This window comes from Podarcis erhardii, assembly GCF_964252035.2.
Source record: "Podarcis erhardii genome assembly, chromosome: 2".
NCBI lineage: Eukaryota > Metazoa > Chordata > Lepidosauria > Squamata > Lacertidae > Podarcis > Podarcis erhardii.
The window spans coordinates 6,505,100-6,526,489 of NC_138498.1; the positions used below are offsets into that span (position 1 = coordinate 6,505,100).

Consider the following 21,390-nt stretch of genomic DNA (forward strand, 5'->3'; position numbering starts at 1 on the left):
CCTCACCTGGCCAGTAGATAGAGAACAGGGGTGTAGCTGAGCTAGAAAGCAGGAGAAGCTAGAAAGACAGATCCATGTCTGATCTGTGCTGGGCTTTGGAGCTCCCCTAGAAACCTAATCGGGGAGCAAGATCTATTGGGGTGGGGTGGGGCCACCAGGGGCGCATTGGAAGATGGCCGACAATACCATCTCTCCGGCTCACACGAGGTAATTAAGAGGCTGATATGGGAATATGCAGCCTCTGTTGTTGCCCCTAGGACACGGGGAACACTGCCTTGCCTGCTGTGGCCATAAATCACCCCTGGTTCCGAAAGAAGGGGGTGAGGGCACTAGGCACAAAACACTTGTGTGGGTCTGGCTCTTCTGGACGCTGTCTCTGATCGTGCACTGGCTGCAGCAACTTGAAATAAACAATTAGAAAAGAAGCAAATGCACATATTTCAAGTGAAGAACGGGAGTGAAGACTGCTAATTGAAGTGTCATCACATACAGCTCCCAAGTTAAAACAGTACAACGCATCATCAGAGATCTACAACCTCTCCTGGACAATGACAGTTCTCTTTCTCAAGCTCTGGGAGGAAGACCTTTCATTGCCTACAGACAGCCTCCCAATCTTAAACAACTCCTAACCCACAATAATACTACAACCAGACTTAACACGGACACTGGCACCAGAGCCTGCAATAAACCCAGATGCCAACTTTGCTGCCACATACGCCCGGACAACACCATTACTGGCCCCAACAACATCACACATACAATCTCGGGACTATTTAATTGCTCATCGTCTAACATTGTGTATGCCATCAAATGCCAACAGTGTCCTTCAGCTCTCTATATTGGACAAACAGGCCAAACCTTACGCCAAAGAATAAACGGACATAAATCTGACATCAGGAATCACAAGACAGAGAAACCAGTAGGAGAACACTTCAATCTCCCAGGACATTCTATACAAGATCTCAAAGTAGCTGTTCTATTACAAAGGAATTTCAGAAATAGACTGGAAAGAGAAGCTGCTGAATTGCAACTTATTACCAAAATTAAAACCATGGAGAGACCTGGTCTGAACAAAGACATTGGATTCTTATCTCATTATACATGACAAAGCCATTTTTCACCTTCTCACCCCTTGCTTTTTCCTGTAAGACCTATTGCAGTCGTTAAGAGTCGTCAACAGGCTCATCACAGCTATCTGCCAATCACCCATTCCCACCACCCTTCTGAGTAATACCCCTCCCCACCTTCTCACTATATAGAAGGGTCTGGTGACTTCTGTTTCAGTGTATCTGAAGAAGTGTGCATGCACACGAAAGCTCATACCAAGAACTAACTTAGTTGGTCTTTAAGGTGCTACTGGACGGATTTTTTTTTTTGTTTTGTTTTGACTATGGCAGACCAACACGGCTACCTATCTGTAACTGAAGTGACCTCTGCAAAAGGAGCGACGGGTTGGATTTGACGGAATATAACATGAAGAAGATACATCAAAGGTTTAGTATGCTGGAGCGGGACTGGATGGGGGGGGGGACTTTTTTTCCTTTTCTTCTATGTGATTAACCAATAACCCCTCCCCAACCAAGAAAGAACCGTCGCATAACTGACCTAAGCAGTATGATTAAAAACTGTGTGGAGATGAAATACTAACCAAAAGTTTGACTTATGGAGATCGAGAAAAGAGCAAGGGCTCTTGGAATGGCGCAGTAATAAAAAGGGAGTCGCCATCTTGGCAGGTTCTGTCGAAAGATTTATGATCAGGAGGAGGAAGCTTTATTTTCATATTGGATTCCTGGCAGAACCTCCTCAGGAATGAGAAACGGAGTGACCGACCTGTGAAAAATTTAATGAGTAGACGGTAAGAGTGTTTTTCTTTATGGAAGCGATGAAATACGGTAGCCGTCTTAATATGACCCTTGGACGAATGGAAAAACGCACACAGGATTACAAATTTGTTTCAACCCGCTTGTGGAGACTATCAGAGGTCACAAAGACAAAAAGAAAGGAAAAATATATGAAAATAACAAGAAGAGATGTGGAAAACAACAAGAAAGGATTGGATAGAATTGTGAACATTATTTGTGGACATTAAAGTAGCAGCAACAAGAGGATTTGATCCCTTTCGGAACTTAAAATATGGGTACCCCCAACAAAAAATTTAAAATTCGGCTTTGTAATTTGGAATTTATGTGATTTGATTTAATTGGTCTGTTAATAAAAATTATTCAGATAAGATCTATTGGGGTGTTCATGCTCCATCGTAAGGTCATTTTGAATTCGGATTCTGTCTCCCGCGGCATTAGCGACCCCTCCCAGTTTGGTGTCTTCTGCCAATGTGATGAGCATCCCCTCAATTCCTTCATCCAAGTCATTTATAAAGACGTTGAACAACAACGGGCCCAGGACAGAACCCTGTGGCACCCCACTGGTCACTTTTTCCCACGGTGATGAGGAACCATTAATGCAGGCATAGGCAAACTCAGCCCTCCAGATGTTTTGGGACTACAACTCCCATCACCCCTGACCACTTGTCCTGTTAGCTAGGGATGATGGGCGTTGTAGTCCCAAAACATCCGGCGAGCCAAGTTTGCCTATGCCTGCATTAATGAGTATCTTTGGGTGCGGTCAGTCAATCCACCTAACAGTTACCTCCTTTAACCCACATTTTACCAGCTTCCTCATGAGACTGTCATGGGGGACTTTGTCAAAAGCCTTACTGAAATCAAGGTGCACTATGTCCACAGAATTCCCCTGATCCACCAAGTTTGTAATTCCATCCAAAAAAGACATCAGATTGCTCTGGCATGACTTATTTTGCAGGGGGTTGGATTAGATGGCCATTGTGGTCCCTTATTAGAAAATGTGACTACTATCACAGAATAGGAAAATAAAATGGCCTATGCTATTCTTTTCTTTTCTTTTCTTTTCTTTTCTTTTCTTTTCTTTTCTTTTCTTTTCTTTTCTTTTCTTTTCTTTTCTTTTCTTTTCTTTTCTTTTCTTTTCTTTTCTTTTCTTTTCTTTTCTTTTGCCAAACTACCTCATGACATAGGGTCCAAAGGAGTCAGACAACAATACAGTGGTACCTCAGGTTACATACGCTTCAGGTTACAGACTCTGTTAACCCAGAAATAGTACCTCGGGTTAAGAACTTTGCTTCAGGATGAGAACAGAAATCACGTGGCGGCGGTGCAGCGGCAGCAGGAGGCCCCATTAGCTAAAGTCGTGCTTCAGGTTAAGAACAGTTTCAGGTTAAGAACATTAAGTTCTTAACCCGAGGTACCACTGTACAGCAATAAGCTTTTATTAATTATTGGAAAAGGAATTTGTTTCAAATGTGGTACATTATATGATCTATTATGAATGTATCCTGAATGTATGTTAGAAAATTCTGAAAGCTTTTTAAAAACAAAGAACTAATTAGATTAAGATCAAATTTTATGTGTGAGGAATGGGATGAATGGAAGAAGCAGAAACTTCCAATTTCCCCCCTCACCACAGTCTCTACAGGGAGGTCAGGACTGGTTGCCACAGATTAAAACAAACCAACAAACCAACCAACCAACCAACCAACCAACCAACAAACAAACGAGAAGTTGAGGGTTACACCTGAGGTTCTCACACCACCTCTTGCATGAATTGCAGCTTGAGAAGCCATGTGTTTTTTACGCAACAGACGGAACATTACTGGGGGCAGCCCTTTTCTCCATGCACCTCCAGACTGGGACAGAGTTGTGCCTCTTGAATTTCTACCCAATATCCAGTTAGTAAGGAAAACAAAGTGGCGCGCTAAAAGCTAGGCGTGAACAGACCTGTCAGTTTTGGTTTCTCTCTGTCTTTTATTTCTTTAAGTGGGGGGAAGAAAGCTGCTTCCATTCTACTGCAGTTTGGTTTCCACCAGACACATGAACTGCCTCGCTGTCTGCTGTTTAGTACAAGTTACTTAGCTTACATGATGTACATTCATGTCAGTGTAAAGGAATCATCAGATCCAAAAAAGTTATTGATTACATGGCATTTGCAGACTTGGGGATGCCTCTTCTTTATTCAGTCTAAGAAGCGCGCACCTGGCCCCAAATCTGGAGGGAATAAGGGGCTGGGGGACGCTAGATGGAAAGACCCTGCACGATTCTGGCACTCTCCAAAGCAGTCTCCGGGAGCGATAAGTCTCCATTTCTTAAGCAGCTGGTTAAGGAACAACATTGGGCAGGTGCCATGATTTGATTTTATCTAGACTTTATGTCAATATGGCAGCTACCTGCAGTGGAAATCACCTGGACTGATTCGGCAGAAGCACCAGTTTGCGAAGAGAGGATGTGAATTTACAGAGGGGAATCTTGGACTACAGATCTGGACTATAAAGAAGAAGAGTAAAGACATAAAATCCACACAGAAACATTTTATTTGAACTTAAACTCACTTGCAGAATGAATGCAGAGGCTGTTGAAAATAATGAAGGATTAACAGCAGAATGTTTTAAGGGAATTATTGTAATATTTTGAAATGCAGTAGAACTATGAGATAATTAGGATTCCCTCCGATCTCAAAGCTTGGGAAGTCAGCTAAAAAATAATAATATTTTATAATTAGGCATAACATTGAGATTTGTTTGATTATTGGGTAATTTGTATAATTTGGAATATATAATTTGCTTTGATTGGAATTTTTAAATAAATATTATTTAAAAAATAAAGATAAAAGCTCTTCATTGGGAAGGAAGTAGTAGGTCATTTAGGTAATTGGCACAAAATCCCTAAGAAGTAGTTATATCTAAAGCCTCTGAGGAACAGGGTCTCAGAGTGTGAGGAGACAAATGCTGGTTTTCATGGTCATAAAGCCACTGCCTGATTGTTTGGAGTATGTAGCTTTCATCACATGCTTTGAGGCTCTCCAGAGAAATACCCAAAGTACGTATTTTGTCCTGAATTGCTCTATACCAGGCTTGGGCAAACTCGGCCCTCAAGATATTTTGGGACTACAATTCCCATCATCCCTGACCACTGGTCCTGTTAGCTAGGGATGATGGGAGTTGTAGTCTCAGAACATCTGGAGGGCCGTGTTTGCCCATGTCTGCTCTATACCATCTAGATGGATTACGGTCTTCAAGCATAGAGGTTGAAAAGGAATTTGATGTTGTTCTGTAATGTACTTTCAGCCAGGCCTTGGTTATAAAGAGCCATGTGTTGGTTTCCATCAGATGTTGACCGGTTTCGGCACCTAAGGTTAGATAACTTATGCATTTAGGGGCACCAAGGATCTTGCAAAGAAAAGTGGCTTGAATTTGTTTAACCCTTTCCCTCTATTCTGACATATGTAGGGATAGAACAAAGATGTCCAATCATTTGTATGGTGGATGGGGAAGGACTTGGTAGGTCAGGCTTCCAGTAGACCTAGTGGACCAGCCTCCACCACATCCCATGTACCTAGAATGCCCCAGATCTTTTCTGTGAAGATGACAGATGCTAATCTTGCTGCACCCCAAGTTTCTTAACTGTGGTCTGCTCATATATCATAAAGGTGTTCATAGCAAAGTAACTTGCAAAAATTCAGAAGGATGAGTGTAGCCAGCCAAGCAACTAACCAACCAACCAACCAACCAACCAACCAACCAACCAACCAACCAACCCACACCTTCCGTATTCTCTTAGCTTTCACCTCTCTCCTCCTGCTTTGAGGTAGCCTGCCTAGGTTTTCCCAGAATTCTTATCCTTGAGTACATCGAACACAGTTTTCAGTCCATGTTGGGTCTAGTATTCTGCTCCCCTTCCTTCTAGGTTGTGGGTCAGGGCCTCCAGTCTCACACCCCTAGACAATTTCTCCAGCTGCTTCCTCTCTGGCACATGGGGAATCTCTTCCCTGGACATCTCCTGCCCCAGGGAATCTTGCCACCAGGCTAGATCTGGGGGCCCTTCCTTCAGAATCCCTGGGCCCACCCCACCCACATGGTGCTCAGAATCCCCCACCCTCTTTTCCTTACTCATGGAGCTAAACAAAGACATATTATTTCCCCAGTGACTCTGGGCGACCCTGGTTGTTGCTGCCAGAACTGAGACATGGCCCCACGCATTTCCAAAAGGGAAGGTAGCCAGTTCTGGAGAAGGAAAACTCTGGTTCTCAACCTCCACTGCCTTGCAGCCAAACTCATTCATGAGAAAGTCATTGGGACACTGAGGTTAACCCTGAGATAATATCATGATCCTGCCTTTAACTCTGTGTACTTTGGGGATCGACCAAAGGTATTAATTTGTTTCCAGGAACTATAGGCCAAATGCCACATCAAGCCAGTTTTTCAGTGGTGCATCTGTGTGGTGTGAGAGAAATCCTTACTGAGTAGGACATTACATTGCAACAGATAAACATTTTAATAGACTTCTACTCTAGAATTCCAATTGTAATGCAATAAAATACATTGTATATATAAAGATATAAAAGTAGAAATAAACTACAATTAAAAATCCCTGAGCACCCTACCATGGTCAAGCAAGACCTTCAGCAATTCTCAAGTGGTCGGTGGGAAGAAAAGTATCAGAACCACTGGTTTAGAACTTCAGAAAAGAGAAACAAGGGAACATCGTTAATAGTGGAAAGACTTCCTTGGTTCATTTGGAGAACTGACATGTTTCTTCAGCATCTTCTACACGGCTTGTGCTGGTTTGGGCCAGATGCATCTCCACAGGAAGTCAAGAATGGAGGCTGGCAAGTAAGAGAGAGGAACGTATAAGAGTTTGGCATCCCACCCTGGACAGTAGCGGATGCGAGGGGAGCAGGAGGTCAGGGCATGTTCTATAGAGTCCGTGACCGGTTGAAAATTGCTGCTGCCGGTGAAGTGGCAGAATTTTAATAATTTGAGACCTGTGGGGAGGATATAGGAAAGAAAGGAAAAGTTAGTGATGCAAAAACATGTATGTATTGATTTTGCATTTATTGATTTGATTTCTATGCTGCCCTATACCTCCGTAGGAGATAGCCTAAATATTTTGGGTTCTGAAGGGATAGGTTAGCTTCTGGATTTCTCTGCCTAGGAGGTCTAAATCTAAGGAGGAGCATTGGGAGCATTTTCTGTTGCTTTAAGACGGAACCTTTTTCAACAGAGGATTAGACATGGTCAATCTGTGTTTCAGGCTGTAGGTGGGGCTTGAGAGTTGTATCTAGGTGAGGGATGCCATACGCCGGGTTCAGGGCCAGGCAACCCAGGCTCTGTCTCTGTCTCGGGCAGGGCCGGATTTAGGCTTGATGAGGCCCTAGGCTACTCAAGATATTGGGGCCCTTTATATGTCCAGCTGTCCTTTGCCAACAACAAATTGTCACTGTTTTTTGTGTTGAATATATTCTATATGGTAATTTATGGATCTAACAGGTATCTAAAGACATTTGCACATAAGAAAGTAAGTATTTTATTGTAGTATTTTATTTTATTTGTTTTTTATCTTATATTTTGGAAATGTCCATCTAGGTTTTTTTCCTTTAAATTTTTTGGGGGGCCCCAAGAGAGTGGGACCCTAAGCCATAGCGTGTTTAGCTTATGTCCCATTAAACTTTAATTAGTTTAATGTAAATGCCCAGTGCGCTTCCATAGTCACAAGTCCCACTACAGCAGAGCATTTCGCGCAGCGGTTTAGAAGAGCAGGAGAGGCAGTATCTTTTCAAAGAGGAGTCTTGGAGCAAGCGGTTTGGAACTCAAAGAAAGGTTTATTTACAAAAACAACCCCCCCCCCCCCGGCGACGAACCACACATATCAGCAAACACGCTCAAAAGGGGAGAAGGGGAGAACAAACACACGGGAGACTATTTATACAAACTCATGTTCCTGGAAGCCTAATGACCTCCAGCTGCTCAGTGATTAGAGCGTTTCTGCTACCTTTTAACCCTTTGATAGCAACACCCCCTCTCGCTCGTAACACTGAGCTGTACCAACCTTAATTCAAATTTAAACCTGAACAGAAACATTTATGAAATTGCGGACCCAAAGCTTTCGTAAAACCGTCTGCGATATTTTCTTGGCTTGGACAATACTTTAGTTCAATTAAACCTTGGTTTACACTTTGGCATACATTTTGATAACGGATATCCAAGTGTTTTGTGTGTGCCTTGAATTGACCTGATTTAGCTAGTTTAATACAAGGTTGATTGTCTTCCCACACTCTGATAGGTAGGGAACATTCTCCAAACAATTCTTGTACCAGTTGCTTATAAAATTCCAGTTCTCTACATACATCTGATAATGCATTAAACTCAGATTCAGTTGAACTTAAAGCTATAAGTGACTGCTTTCTTGATCTCCAACCAATTAGTGCATTTCCAAATTTTATCGCCATTCCTGACACTGATTTTCTATCTGGTCCAGCATCTGCCCAACTACTGTCGGCCCAACATTCAAGTTGTGTACTGCCCTCTGCTGATAGTTTTAAGCGAAACCTTTTGGTAGTTTGGAGATACCTTAAAACTCTTTTTACTCCTTGCCAAGCATGCATTGATGGTTTTTCAGCTTGTCTACACAGCATGTTGACAGCATATGTTATATCGGGCCGAGTCCACTGTGCAATGTGGAGTAGACTGCCTATCGCTGACTGGTAAACCCCGGGATTACAGAACTCTGCCTGTTGCTCGACTTGAGCATCCTTTGTGTAACTTAACTCCATTGGGGTTTTAACACCAGCACAGTTGTCCATTTTAAACCTTTCCAGCAACTGCTGGATCTTAGCTTCTTGGCTGAGCCAATAGTTCCCATTTTCATCTTGCTGAATTTTAACTCCTAGATAAACAGATACATTGCCTAGTGATTTTATCTGAAACCTTTCTCCAAGCTTTGTGGCAAATTGTTGTGCAAGTTTATCATCCTTTCCACTGTATAATAAATCGTCAACAAATATCAAGACTGCTTCTTGTTCACATCCCGAGCCTTTTAGATAAAGACACGCATCTGCTGCGCTCTTTCTGAACCCCATGCTCTCTAGAGCATCGTTTAAGCAGGAATTCCAATTACGGGCGGACTGTTTCAACCCATAAATGGATTTGTGTAGGCGCCAGACCTGGTTTGGCTTGTCTCCTTCAAAACCCGGTGGTGGTGTCATATAGACTTCCTCCTGTAAGTCTGCATTTAAATAAGCCACATTGACATCAAAATGAAACAGCTTATTTCCCTTCTTAGCTGAAGAGGCTAAAAGCATTCTTAGTGACTCCGATCTTGAAGTAGGGGCATAGATTTGAGAATAGTGAACACCTTTGCGCTGCGAAAACCCTTTTGCAACTAGTCGGGCTTTATATTGCAACTCTTCAGTAGTTGTGGGCTTTAAACGATATACCCATCGACAACCTACAGCTTGTTGCCCTTTCGGAAGCTCTGTACTTGTAAACACACCGAGAGACTTCATTGAAGCCATCTCCTTTTCCATTGCATCCTGCCACTTTACGGCTTCTGAGCTTGGAAGCTTTTGTACCTCCATATAGCTATCTGGCTCACACTGTGCCATATTTACGTATACACTTGTCACCTTAAACCGCTCTGGCAGCTTGCCCTTTGTGGCACGGTTTGACCTGCGCAATTGTTCCTCTTGTGCCCCCTCTGACCGTTGGCTGTCAGAATCTGTCTCAGACTTAATATCTGGATGTGCCTCTAGGGATAAAGACCTCCGTTTAGATACCTCCCTTGGGCTTGGTGTTGCAGGTGACCTGCTTCGCTTTTGCTGTCTGCTAGGCCTACTGGGTGGCGATGTTGGAACACTCCTAGATTCTGGCTTTTCTACCTTAGGAGAAGAACCTTGTGCCTGGTCAGAATCTGCATCTGAACCATGTGCACCATCCCCTTCTGGCTCACCACCCTCTGGCCTTTCATTCTCAGCATGAATGCCTAAATCATCTCTCAAAATGTCAGGGTTAGCATGTAAGTGAGTCCATCCGGATTGCTCACAAAATTCAGCGCTCCTACTGAGGACCACTCTTGTAGTATCCCCATTTGGGTTCACGAATCTCCAAGATTTGGCGTGTGGTTCGTACCCACAAAAGATGAGTTTCCTAGCCCTTGGACTTCCCTTTTTCCTTAACACCTTTGGGATAAGTACATAGGCTTGACATCCAAACACCCGGAAGTAATTATTTTTGGGCTTCTTCCCATATAAAGCAAAATATGGGGTAGTGGCAATTACCGAATTATATACTTGGTTCAGAATATGAGTAGCCGCCTGCCAGGCTTCCGCCCAGTAACTTTGAGGGAGTTTAGCATCAAACAACATAGAGTTTGCCAACTCTTGCAGAACCCTGTTTTTACGTTCGGCCACGCCTCCTTCTTGGGGGGAATAAGGTGTAGACAGACGATGCTTAATTCCCTTTTTCTTAAAGAAATTCTGCAACACAGACCCGGTAAATTCTGACCCTCTGTCTGTCTGAAAAGCAAGTACTTTAGTACCGAATTCAAGTTCTACTGCATGAACCCAATTTTTAACTGTTTCTGCAGTATCTGCTTTTGTTTTGAGAGGAAAAAACCATGTAACCTTCGTTTTGTCATCCGAGAGACACAGTGCATACCTCGAACCTCCCATGCTAGCAACAGGCATTGGGCCACATAGGTCCATATGCACAAGTTGGAATACTTTGTCAGATTTCCTATCTGAACTGGGATAGCTGCATCTATGAACCTTCGCCCTTTTGCATGCAGTACAATCCAAATACTTAGCACATTTGTTCATTTTGCACCCTTCTGATAATTCAGGTTGCCTTTTAACATACTGAAAATTAATATGTCCCAGACGGCGGTGCCATAAATGAACACAAGAATTATGGGTAGGCGAGTTCACACAACCAGCATGAACCTGTTCAACTTCATCTGGACTTGTCTCAAAATAATATAACCCATTTCTGCATTCCACCTGCAAAAGAGATACGTTATTCTTTGAAATAGTGCAAACCCCATTTTCAAACACAGTTTTAAAACCAACTCTATCAAGTTCTGACACAGACAAAATACACCCCTTCAATCCTTTTAGCACGTAGGCATCAATTTCTGTTTGCAAACAATTCAAGAACACTGTGCCTACGGTCTCTAAGGAACGTTTAGTTGAATCTGCCATTGTCACAACTTTAGGGGTTTGCAAATGTCTGCAATTCTGCAAACGGACACTAGATGGCGCCACCAGGTGGTGAGATGCACCACTGTCGATCAACCAGCGTAGATTGCTGCCTTGGCCACGCCCTTGCATCAACGCCATTGCTGAAGCCATGTGCTGTGTGCTGTGGGAGTAGCCACGACCTCCTCCTCTTCTTCGACGTCCCCTGGAACTCCTTGTCTGGTAACTAGGGGTAACGGCCTTGGTGCTGTCTTTACCAGGTTCACGTGTGCAATTCCTGATTAGATGGGAAGGGGAACCACAGCGAAAACAGTGTCTAGCTGCAAAAGCATTTACTGTGTTCTCAAACTCAGCATCAACACTCTTAGGCACAGCATAACTCCCCTTTAAAGACAAACCTCTTTTTCTTTGCCTTTTATCCTGTTCATCTGCAAGCCGAGATGAAATGTATTCAAGGGTTAATTCAGCTGAAGGCATAGCTTCCAAAGTTAGAGCTAGAGTCTCATAGCTTTTATCAAGAGAAGACAACAATATGTATGACTGCTGCTCCATAGAGAAAGGAATGCCCAGCTGTCTTAGTTGATTAAAGGCAGACACCATTTTGGCAATATGTTCTTTCACACACGCTCCCGGTTGGAGATGTAAATCAAACAAACATCTTGTAGCATGGATATTGGCCCCCGCAGTGTTTCTGGAATTTAACCGCTGCAGAACCGTCCAGACCTCATGCGTGTTCTTTAACTCAGAAACATAAGGCATTTGCTCTGGTCCTACTGCCAAAACTAGTAGACCTTGGGCTTTCCTGTCGCGTTTCTGTGAAGCTGCTGCTGCTGCTTTGTCTTCTGCAGACGCGTCTGCAGCTGCCTGTAAAGGCGGTGCTTCAGTGCAACTCCACAACTCTTTTGCTTGCAACCAAACCCTTACTCTAGCCTTCCAATCTTGCCAATTTTTCCCATTGAGTCGCGTAAACGGGACAGAAAAACTTTCCTGGGACTCTGCCATCCTCCCTGGGGCTTAGGAACGATACTCACACACCTGTAGACCGTCTCCCAGCTGCTGAGGTGGCTCCTTGAGGAATAAGACGTCTTCCAGTGAGTACAAACTGCTCAGTGCCTGTTTAAAACTTTTCTAGGCACGTTGCAGGACTCAAGCTGCTTTGAAGGCTTTCGTTGTCGGCAACTGCTTCTGACTTCGCTCCAGTCCTTGCATAAATCACTCTGAACTGCACTCCTTAGCTCCTTCTTGACGTACAAACATCCATAACCTGTCCCATTAAACTTTAATTAGTTTAATGTAAATGCCCAGTGCGCTTCCATCGTCACAAGTCCCACTACAGCAGAGCATTTCGCGCAGCGGTTTAGAAGGGCAGGAGAGGCAGTATCTTTTCAAAGAGGAGTCTTGGAGCAAGCGGTTTGGAACTCAAAGATAAGGTTTATTTACAAAAACAAAAAAAACCCCGGCGAGGAACCACACATATCAGCAAACACGCTCAAAAGGGGAGAAGGGGAGAACAAACACACGGGAGACTATTTATACAAACTCATGTTCCTGGAAGCCTAATGACCTCCAGCTGCTCAGTGATTAGAGCGTTTCTGCTACCTTTTAACCCTTTGATAGCAACAGCTTATACGTAAATCCGGCACTGGTCTCGGGCTCTGGCAGGGCAACCTGCTCGGGTGCCTGGGGTAGCACTCCAAGGGCCAGGGCAAGCTGCCCATAGGAGCAGGGTTTTTTCTGTTATTTTTTTTGTGGGGCCCCAAGCCGCCCACAGGAGTGTGGCACACCGTGGGGCCTCCGGAGTCTGCCTGCTTCCTCCCACTCAGCTGTCCTACTGTTTGGGGCAGAGTGGTGCCCAAGCCACCGTGTCACTCCCAGGAGAGATGCGTGGCTTGGGTGCGATGCTGGCCCTATGGTGAATGCCTCCCAGCATTTTGTCCCCCCCCCTCAGTGGTGACACACGGGGCGTCCACACCCACTGCACCCCCTTCCTCCGCCTCCTCTGGGTGTCTGTGCGTCTCTCTCCCACCTTCCTCGGTACTCTCTTCCTTTTTCTCCACTGGACTCGACCGTGTGTGTGCTTATGTGTGTATAACTGTCTCTTTGCGTCTCCTCTCCATCTCCCACAACTGCTTGTGCTTCCTTTTCCATGCAGTAAACGAGGAGCCCAGGGCATCACCCCGCCTGCTCCACCTGCCCAAGGTCCTTTGCTCCACAACCGCAGTGTTGGCTGGGTTGGTCTCCCACCAGGGCCATCTCTCTCTCTCCCTCCCTTCTATGTGTCTCCTTATGTATCATACATGCCAAATTGAATCAAAGATTAAACAACAGGGTAGGAAGGGGTGCAATTTCATTTCTCTCCAGATACAGACCTGAACGTGTCACATTAGCTAGGTTCTGCCCCCACTCCTAAATATAATCAGCATTGTAAATAGACTTCATACCCCCCCATCTCCATCTACCTCAGTCACTGAAAAGGCAAATGGTTAAAAATATCTGGGATATTGGCCAGTACAGTGTACATAACTTAGCCTTTTATGTTTTTAAAGGGGGGGGGAGTTTCATTCACACACACACACGTGTGTCAGTGTGACCATTGGAGGGGGAATGTGTTCCAGAAGCTTGGGAATCATAACAACATTTTACTGATCGGTGGAGAGGGGTGGGATTTGGAAACCAGCAATTTAGCCTGGTGGGTCTCAGGGTCAGCCCCCCCCCTCTCTCTCTGTGTGTTCCACTGCAACAGTGTGACTTATTAGCACATACTTTAATTGCAGGCTTTGCAGTTATAATAGCTGTGTGTTTTTGCACATTGCAAACCAAACTGAATTGTTCCCCCCACCCATTTCAACTCACTGCGCTCAAAGTAGTGCTGCCCATAGGCTTCCTTGATGTCAGAAGGGGCTTGGCTCCATGCATTCTTGTAGCTCTCTACCGTGTTTGACTGAATGGGTGTTTTGAAACAACCGGGTTCAATAATGCTGACTTGGACCCCAAAAGGATGCATCTCTCGCCTGAATTGAGGAGGAAAAAATAAAGAAACACGTCCAGAAATCAAGAAACTGAACCAGAATAATAAGGAAGATCATGAATAATAAGGAAGATCATGAATAATAATGAAGATCATGATTTGCGGTCCATGGAATAGAACATCTTTCCTTAAAGAAGAAGAAGAAGAAGAAGAAGAAGAAGAAGAAGAAGGGAGAGAGGGAGATGTGGTGAAATGCAGCCTCATGTCTTCTTCTGTCTTGAGGCACCAGGGCATTGTCCATGACCCGGCATCAGGCATATTCAGAGGCAGCCACCAGGAGGTTGGTGCTTACAACTCTTGCTGGTACATTAAATTGTTTCCTCAAGAAAAAGAGCTGACTCAGGTGTGCAAACCCCTGCTGATTACTTGGTAAGTCTCTGGTGCAGTCCACATGTCCCAGCACCTGCTCTTTATTCATTGCTGTCCTCTGCTTGAAACTTAGCTGGAGAAGCAGACATCCCACTAAAGCAAGGAGAAAGAGGAAGATACAGAACTATCATTGTTAAGTTGTGGGTTGACATAGCAGATGACACAGCGATTTCTCCAAGTAGCTCTTTATTTCGTAAGCTGGAATAGAACTGACTGCAAACAGCTCAGCCGGCCTGCTTTTATAGGCAGCCGGCTGTCAACATTGTAGCAACAACAGCCCAGAGTTCCCGCCTAAAATAACTGACGTGGACCTGAGTAAAAATTATCTACAGACCTGAGTGAAAACTATATACAGTATCCCCCTGCTGGCCCAGAGTGAAACTTCACTACATAACACCCCTCCCCACCGAGATAAGGCGTTAGTTACAATCGTAATGGTTTCCTTATATACAGCACTATGCGTAATGGTTCAATTAGGCACAAAAGCATATCGGTTACATTTCCCATACTTAGACCAACAGTGATACCTGTCCAACAACATAGTCCTTTAAATAAGTTGGGTGCTTGGGAACTCTGCCAGACCGCAGGGGACTGGTAGCCAAGTCCGGAGGGCCACACAGTTCTTGCTGAGGCTGTGGTGCGACCCTAGATGGCGTTGGAACCAACTCCCCTGGATCCGCTGCTGTGGGTGGAGCCTCCGCAAGTGGAGTGGTCTGAGTCTGTGAAGTCTGGCAGACCCTCTGAAGCGGCTCGGTTCGGCTCCACGCTGGCAGTTTGCGAGGGAGGTGTAGGTGCTGAAGTGCCTTGTTGATCGTGCACTTGTAGTCAGCACAGATTCTCACCGACCCATCTGGCTTGACAGGGTTAACGATGGGGGTTTCCCACTTGGCGTGGTCAACCGGCTCCAAAACTCCTTGGGCGATCAGTTTGTCCAGTTGTTCGTCCACCTTAGCCTTGAGAGCAAAGGGAACCCGGCGTGGCTTTAGCTTGATGGGGGCGACTTGTGGATCAAGGCTAAAGGAGATGGGCGTACCTGTATATTGCCCCAAGGTGCCGTCAAAAACCTCGGCAAAGTCTTTGACCAGACCCTCAGTCTCTGCGTTAGAGATGCAGTTGATGCCGGTGACTTCCAGGCCGAGGGCATCAAACCAGTCTAGGCCTAGGAGGCTTGGCCGCTGACCTTCGACCACCACCAACCGGAGCAGGCCCGAAAAATCCTTGAAGGCGATCCGGAACCGGCCAACGCCTACCACGGGAATGTCGTTTCCCTGGTAGTCTCTCAGGTGTACGCGGTGAGAGTCGAGTTGCCTTTTGGACACTCTGGGTACCAGTCTTTTGAGGGTGCTCCATGACACGATGGACAGGGCAGACCCGGTGTCGATCTCCATGTCACATGGAGCTCCTTCAATGAGCACCGTGACGTTCAGCTTGCGTCGCGTAGGCGAGTCAGTTTGGCCAATCGTGGTTCCAGACGGGCAGCGGCAGTTGGTGAGAGCAAAACAACTTTCCTTGGCAGACTGGAGTGAAGACTTGGACTTGCGAGTCGATGAAGGGGGGGTGTCAGATGGAGCCGATCGGCAGACCTTAGCAATGTGGCCCCTTCTGGAACACTTCCTACAGATGGCGTCTCTGAATCGACACTTGGCACGGGAATGGTTGCCTCTGCAGCCGGCACATTCCGGTTGGCCCTTGGACTTCTGTTGGAACTTCCTGCGCTTCCGCTTTGTCTGGTGCACGTCATCGTCTTCACTGGAGGATGCCTCATCACTGCTGGCCTCTTCATGATGCACGGGAACTGGCTCCCTAGCAAGACGCGGGCTGCTGGACTTGCGGATCTCCTGGGCGGAGCGTTCAGCAGCTTCTGAGGCCACAGCCTCCTCAATGGCTTTCTGCAGTGTGAGGTCTGGCTTGGCAAGGAGACGCCGTTGCAGATGGATGTCCCGGACCCCGCAGACGATTCGATCCATCAGGGCATCATCTAAGTCTCGGAACTCACAGTGCATTGCAGCCTGTCACAGGGCGGTGGTGTAGTTGTTGATTGACTCCCCCTCTGCCTGGTTCCGATGGTAGAACGCATGGCGGGCAGCAATCTTGGACGGCTTTGGTGCGTAGTGGTTGCGGAGCTTCTCTTGGATCGTGTCCCATGGTGTTGCCTGGACTGCTTCAGGCGCAACCAATGCTCGGGCCATCTCAAACACCTCAGGCCCACAGAGGCTGAGGAATAGGCCCCGCTTCCGATCCTTTGATACTGCTGTCAGCTCGTTGGCTTGGAGGTAGCAGTCGAACCGAGCGAGGTAGGAGTCCCATGATTCAGAGGCTGACGCAAACGGCGGTAGAGGCACAAGTGAAGCCATGATTCCGATGCCGGCGTGAAGGGCGATGGATGGAACACCGTGCTCTAGCCAGAACACTCAGCTCTGAATTGGTTCTGTCCAGTGATTTTGCTCAGTGATTTCGCTCTGTGATTCAGCTCAGTGATTCAGCTCAGTTCAGAGGCTGGCCACATCTGGCTGTGCTCTGATGTCCATCTATCCCACCTTCGTCGCCAGTGTTAAGTTGTGGGTTGACATAGCAGACGACACAGCGATTTCTCCAAGTAGCTCTTTATTTCGTAAGCTGGAATAGAACTGACTGCAAACAGCTCAGCCAGCCTGCTTTTACAGGCAGCCGGCTGTCAACATTGTAGCAACAACAGCCCAGAGTTCCCGCCTAAAATAACTGACGTGGACCTGAGTGAAAACTATCTACAGACCTGAGTGAAAACTATATACAGTATCTCCCTGCTGGCCCAGAGTGAAACTTCACTACATAACAATCATGTTTACCTCAGGATGTCAGAGAAGGCTTCCACGCTGTACTTGGATGCAGCATAGGATACTGCAAAGCATGCCAATCGTCCCATTACACTGGACATGTTGACCACCCTCCCTCTGGCTCTTCTCACCAGGGGCAGCATGTGTAGCGTCATGTCAAACATCCCAAGAAAGTTGACACCGATCATCTTTGCAACGCCATCTTTGGTCAGCCACTCACTGGGAGCTGATGGGGCACCAGTGGCTGCATTGTTCACCAAACCCCAGAGCCCTGTGTGAGAAGAAAAAAATATTCTTATTGTTCCAGGTTCCCACCTGCCTTAATAATTGGATATACACAATTCTTTGGAAATGTGGGTATATCTGCATTCTTGTGAGCGCTCTCTCTCTCTCTGTCTGTGTGTGTGTGCACGCAGATACACACAATGATACATTTCCCAATAATACTATATGCACTGCCAAGGATGACGCTGTTAAGTCAAGGCACCCGTCTTAGTTTCCATCCCACACATCTTTTGCTCACTTAGTGCTTAGGATCCCTGCACAGACGCTCTTGCAACTTCAGTCATTGCCCTCTGTCAAATGAGCACAGCACTAAAGTGGAGGATAGTATGGAGCCCTGGGCATCAATTTGCACAGTAGCCACCTGATTTCCCTGCATGCTGTCAGAGAATGGAGTCTGTTTTATGATAATAATCCGTGCAAACAAATGCACTGCTTTTCATGAAATATTTCCCATATTGTAGTCCAAATTCCCCCCCCCCAATCCCTCAGAAGGAGGTTTTTCCTTCTGCACCACAGCTAATGGACGCCATTTTCTCAACTCCTTTATCTTTTGCTAAGTCAAATTAGAACTTCAAACGAGGGCTGCACATCCAGATAACTAATTGCAATGGAAATCTGCCTGTATTCCGTTTAATGTTTGTTCTTTCTTGGTGAGGTTTGGCATAGAAGTGTAGATGTAGATATATAGAAGGAAAAATAACCGCTCACCTCACATTAATGAAAACACAACAATAGAGTCCTTTTCAAAACCTTGACATCCAGATATTGGTTCGTTTAGCAGATCTTTTTCATCTCCTTTCCAGAACATGCCTGTTTCTTAGTCCAAATTTTAATAATTTTGTGAACACAGGGATCCCCAGCTCATGAGACTGTTTCTGGAAGGTTCCCAGTTTTTGCCGTGGTCATCACCATGCACCCCTGCCCCCACATCTTGTTGCGGAGGGCAGATAATGGATGATCTGTGGGTGGCACAGCCTCCCAGACCCGGCGGGGGGGGGGGTGTCAGTAGGGCTAATTACCTTCATATTAACCCTGAATTACTGGCAAGACTGGGGGTTCGATCTCTTGGGAGCCAGCCATATCCCACGGCTGGAAACCAGAAGCCTGGATTAATTGTTTCTAATAACTTTTTTGAATAGTACTTGTTCATTTGATATATGGGGAGCCACTTTGGCCACATTTTGTGGGAAAGTGGAATAAAGATAAGCAGATGATGATACAGATAATGCCTGGCCTGATCCAGAGCATGGAAACAACAGAACAAAAAGCTACCTTTCTTCCCCACTTGTTCTTTCACCCACTCTGTCGCTGCCGCCACACTCTCCTTACTGGTGACATCCAGAACGGTGGTTTTCAAGCGCTGTGAGGTGACCTTGCCCAGCTGCTCTGCCCCCTTCTGCGTGAGACAGGCTGCCAGCACCCGCAGGCCCCGGGCATCCAGATGCCTGGCAAGTAGGTTTCCAAAGCCAGAGTCACACCCCGTGATGAAGACATATTTCTCCGTCAGGTTCTCCACCGTCTGTCTCTCCTGGTACCATCGGTGAAGGAAGTAAAGCCCCAGCAGGGCAGCCAGGTAGAGCCACATGGCTGAAACCTGCAGGGAAGATAACAGACAGAGTATAAGGGCCAAAGGCACTCCTGGGCATCAACAGCAGGACAGCTAAAATCTCCATGGAGAATATGAATCATGCAGAATGTTATAGTCAAAAACACATATGTGAGGAATCCCCAATTAGATTTCCCAATACCTTTTTTATTTAGAAGTAGCATCAGGATCCACAGGCCTGAGTTGCTTTCAAACAAGGTCTCTGTTGTGGAGTATCCATAATAAAAATGCACAAGTATGGAAGGAAAGTGCTTAATGTCACTTAAATAAATGTTTCATAAAAGTGCTATGAAACTCACTCATTCAAAAAGAACCTTCCCTTCTCTGCAGGTTAACACTGGAGCAGAATACTTAATCCACACATTCTTTAATGCTGGGTGGCTCACATACGCCAATGGGACCTCCTCTTCACTCTAAGCTCTCAAGGAGCATCTTCGTTCTTCCCTGGATCATGGTTTGTAGGTCCAGATTACTGCCAGGGAAAGCATAACCCTCTGGCTGTGGGCTGGCCACCCTTTTCTCTCCACTCTTCACTCTTTCACTTCAGCTCCCTCCCCCTGGATTTCCCCTGTCTGCTTTCCTCTCCCTCAGGCTTTGCGCATTCACTTGTGTCTGCACGCGTGCACACATTAAATTAAGCCAATACAGTGGTACCTCTGGATACGAACGGGATCCGTTCCGGAGCCCCATTTGCAACTAGAAGCAAACGTAACTAGTGATGGCACATCTGTGCATGCACATGCCGCTTCTCGCCGCTTCTGTGCATGCGTGTGACGTCATTTTGAGCGTCTGCGCATGCGCAAGCGGCGAAACCCGGAAGTAATGAGCTCCGTTACTTCTGGGTGCTCAACACGAAGCGCATTCAACCCGAGGTATGACTGTACAAGATTAGGCAACACAGCCATTGAGCCATAGGTTCATCATCACTGCCCGGAAAGGGTGTGCTGGAGGACAAGCACAAACCTTGGTCCTTGCACAGATGTCAGAAGATGCCTTTAAACATAGCAATGGAAAATCAAAGACTGAACAATTATTTTTATGAGTTTCTTACCTCCTCTATAGAACTTTCAACTGCTGGCAGTTGATGGGGTGTTGTTCCTGAACTTGGTGTCCTTTGTGTTACACAACCAATGCTTGGACTTTTAAACCTTCAGTCCAGAAGTCTTGGAGGCCTTTTCCCATTGGCTGGGGGCATGTACCAGTTTCAGATTTCAGATTTCTTCCATGCTTCTGCCTCTGATGCCCTCTAGGTGGTACTAGGAGGGAACAGATGCTTCCAGTTAGGCTGGGCATGGAATATTTGCTCATTAAATTCAGAAAAAAGAGGAGAAATACAAGTACGTTTGCCCTTCTGTGTGTGTGTGTGTGGTGTGTACACACATCTACACACAAACACACACACATTTTTCTTATGTTCTGAATATAAAAAGACACTTTTATGGGATTCTTGTAAATGGAGAAAGAGAGAGCGCAAGAAAGAAAACAAAAAGTGGAGCTATATTTCCTGATGCGCACAACTGGTTTGCTTAAATCGGAAAAACAACTCTTGATCTTGTACTTCTCATTGTATTCTCCAGTTCATCATATGACAAAATATGTCATATGTGTTTAAAAATCAGGTCATTAAAGAATCACTAAAGAATGGGGGAAATACGTGGATTATTTAAAAAATCTTTGCAAACATTTAACTACATTAGCAGGAAGAACACAACACAAGAAGTTAAATAATAACTTATTTGGAAACTAGAGAATAACAATTATAAGGAACTATAGGTGAAACGTGGGTGGCGCTGTGGGTTAAACCACAGAGCCTAGGACTTGCCGATCAGAAGGTTGGCGGTTTGAATCCCCGCGACGGGGTGAGCTCCCGTTGCTCGGTCCCAGCTCCTGCCAACCTAGCAATTCAAAAGTACACCAAAAAGTGCAAGTAAATAAATAGGTACCGCTCTGGCGGGAAGGTAAACGGCATTTCCGTGCGCTGCTCTGGTTCATCAGAAGCGGCTTAGTCATGCTGGCCACACGACCTGGAAGCTGTACGCTGGCTCCCTCGGCCAATAAAGCAAGATGAGCGCCGCAACCCCAGAGTCGGTCACGACTGGACCTAACAGTCAGGGGACCATTAACCTTTATAGGGGAAATGCAGAAATAAAAGTGAAACCAGAAGATGAAACAGAAGAGGAGGAGGGAAGTCAAATTATGTTTTTATTTCTGAAGATGTACTACATTTCATATCT

General features: G+C 45.7%; 1 protein-coding gene across 1 annotated transcript; it reads right to left on the minus strand.

The window, feature by feature from the left end:
* Window positions 1-3,813: 3,813 nt before the first annotated feature.
* LOC309332203 (17-beta-hydroxysteroid dehydrogenase type 6-like) lies at window positions 3,814-20,358 on the minus strand. The gene is made up of 5 exons (XM_081845194.1): window positions 20,208-20,358; window positions 18,823-19,144; window positions 17,278-17,536; window positions 13,909-14,066; window positions 3,814-6,846 (listed from the first exon to the last, which is right to left on the minus strand). The coding sequence occupies exons 2-5, from the start codon at window positions 19,133-19,135 to the stop codon at window positions 6,629-6,631; spliced, it is 948 nt and encodes a 315-aa protein (XP_081701320.1). The 5' UTR covers window positions 19,136-19,144; window positions 20,208-20,358; the 3' UTR covers window positions 3,814-6,628.
* Between the last annotated feature and the right edge of the window lie 1,032 nt (window positions 20,359-21,390).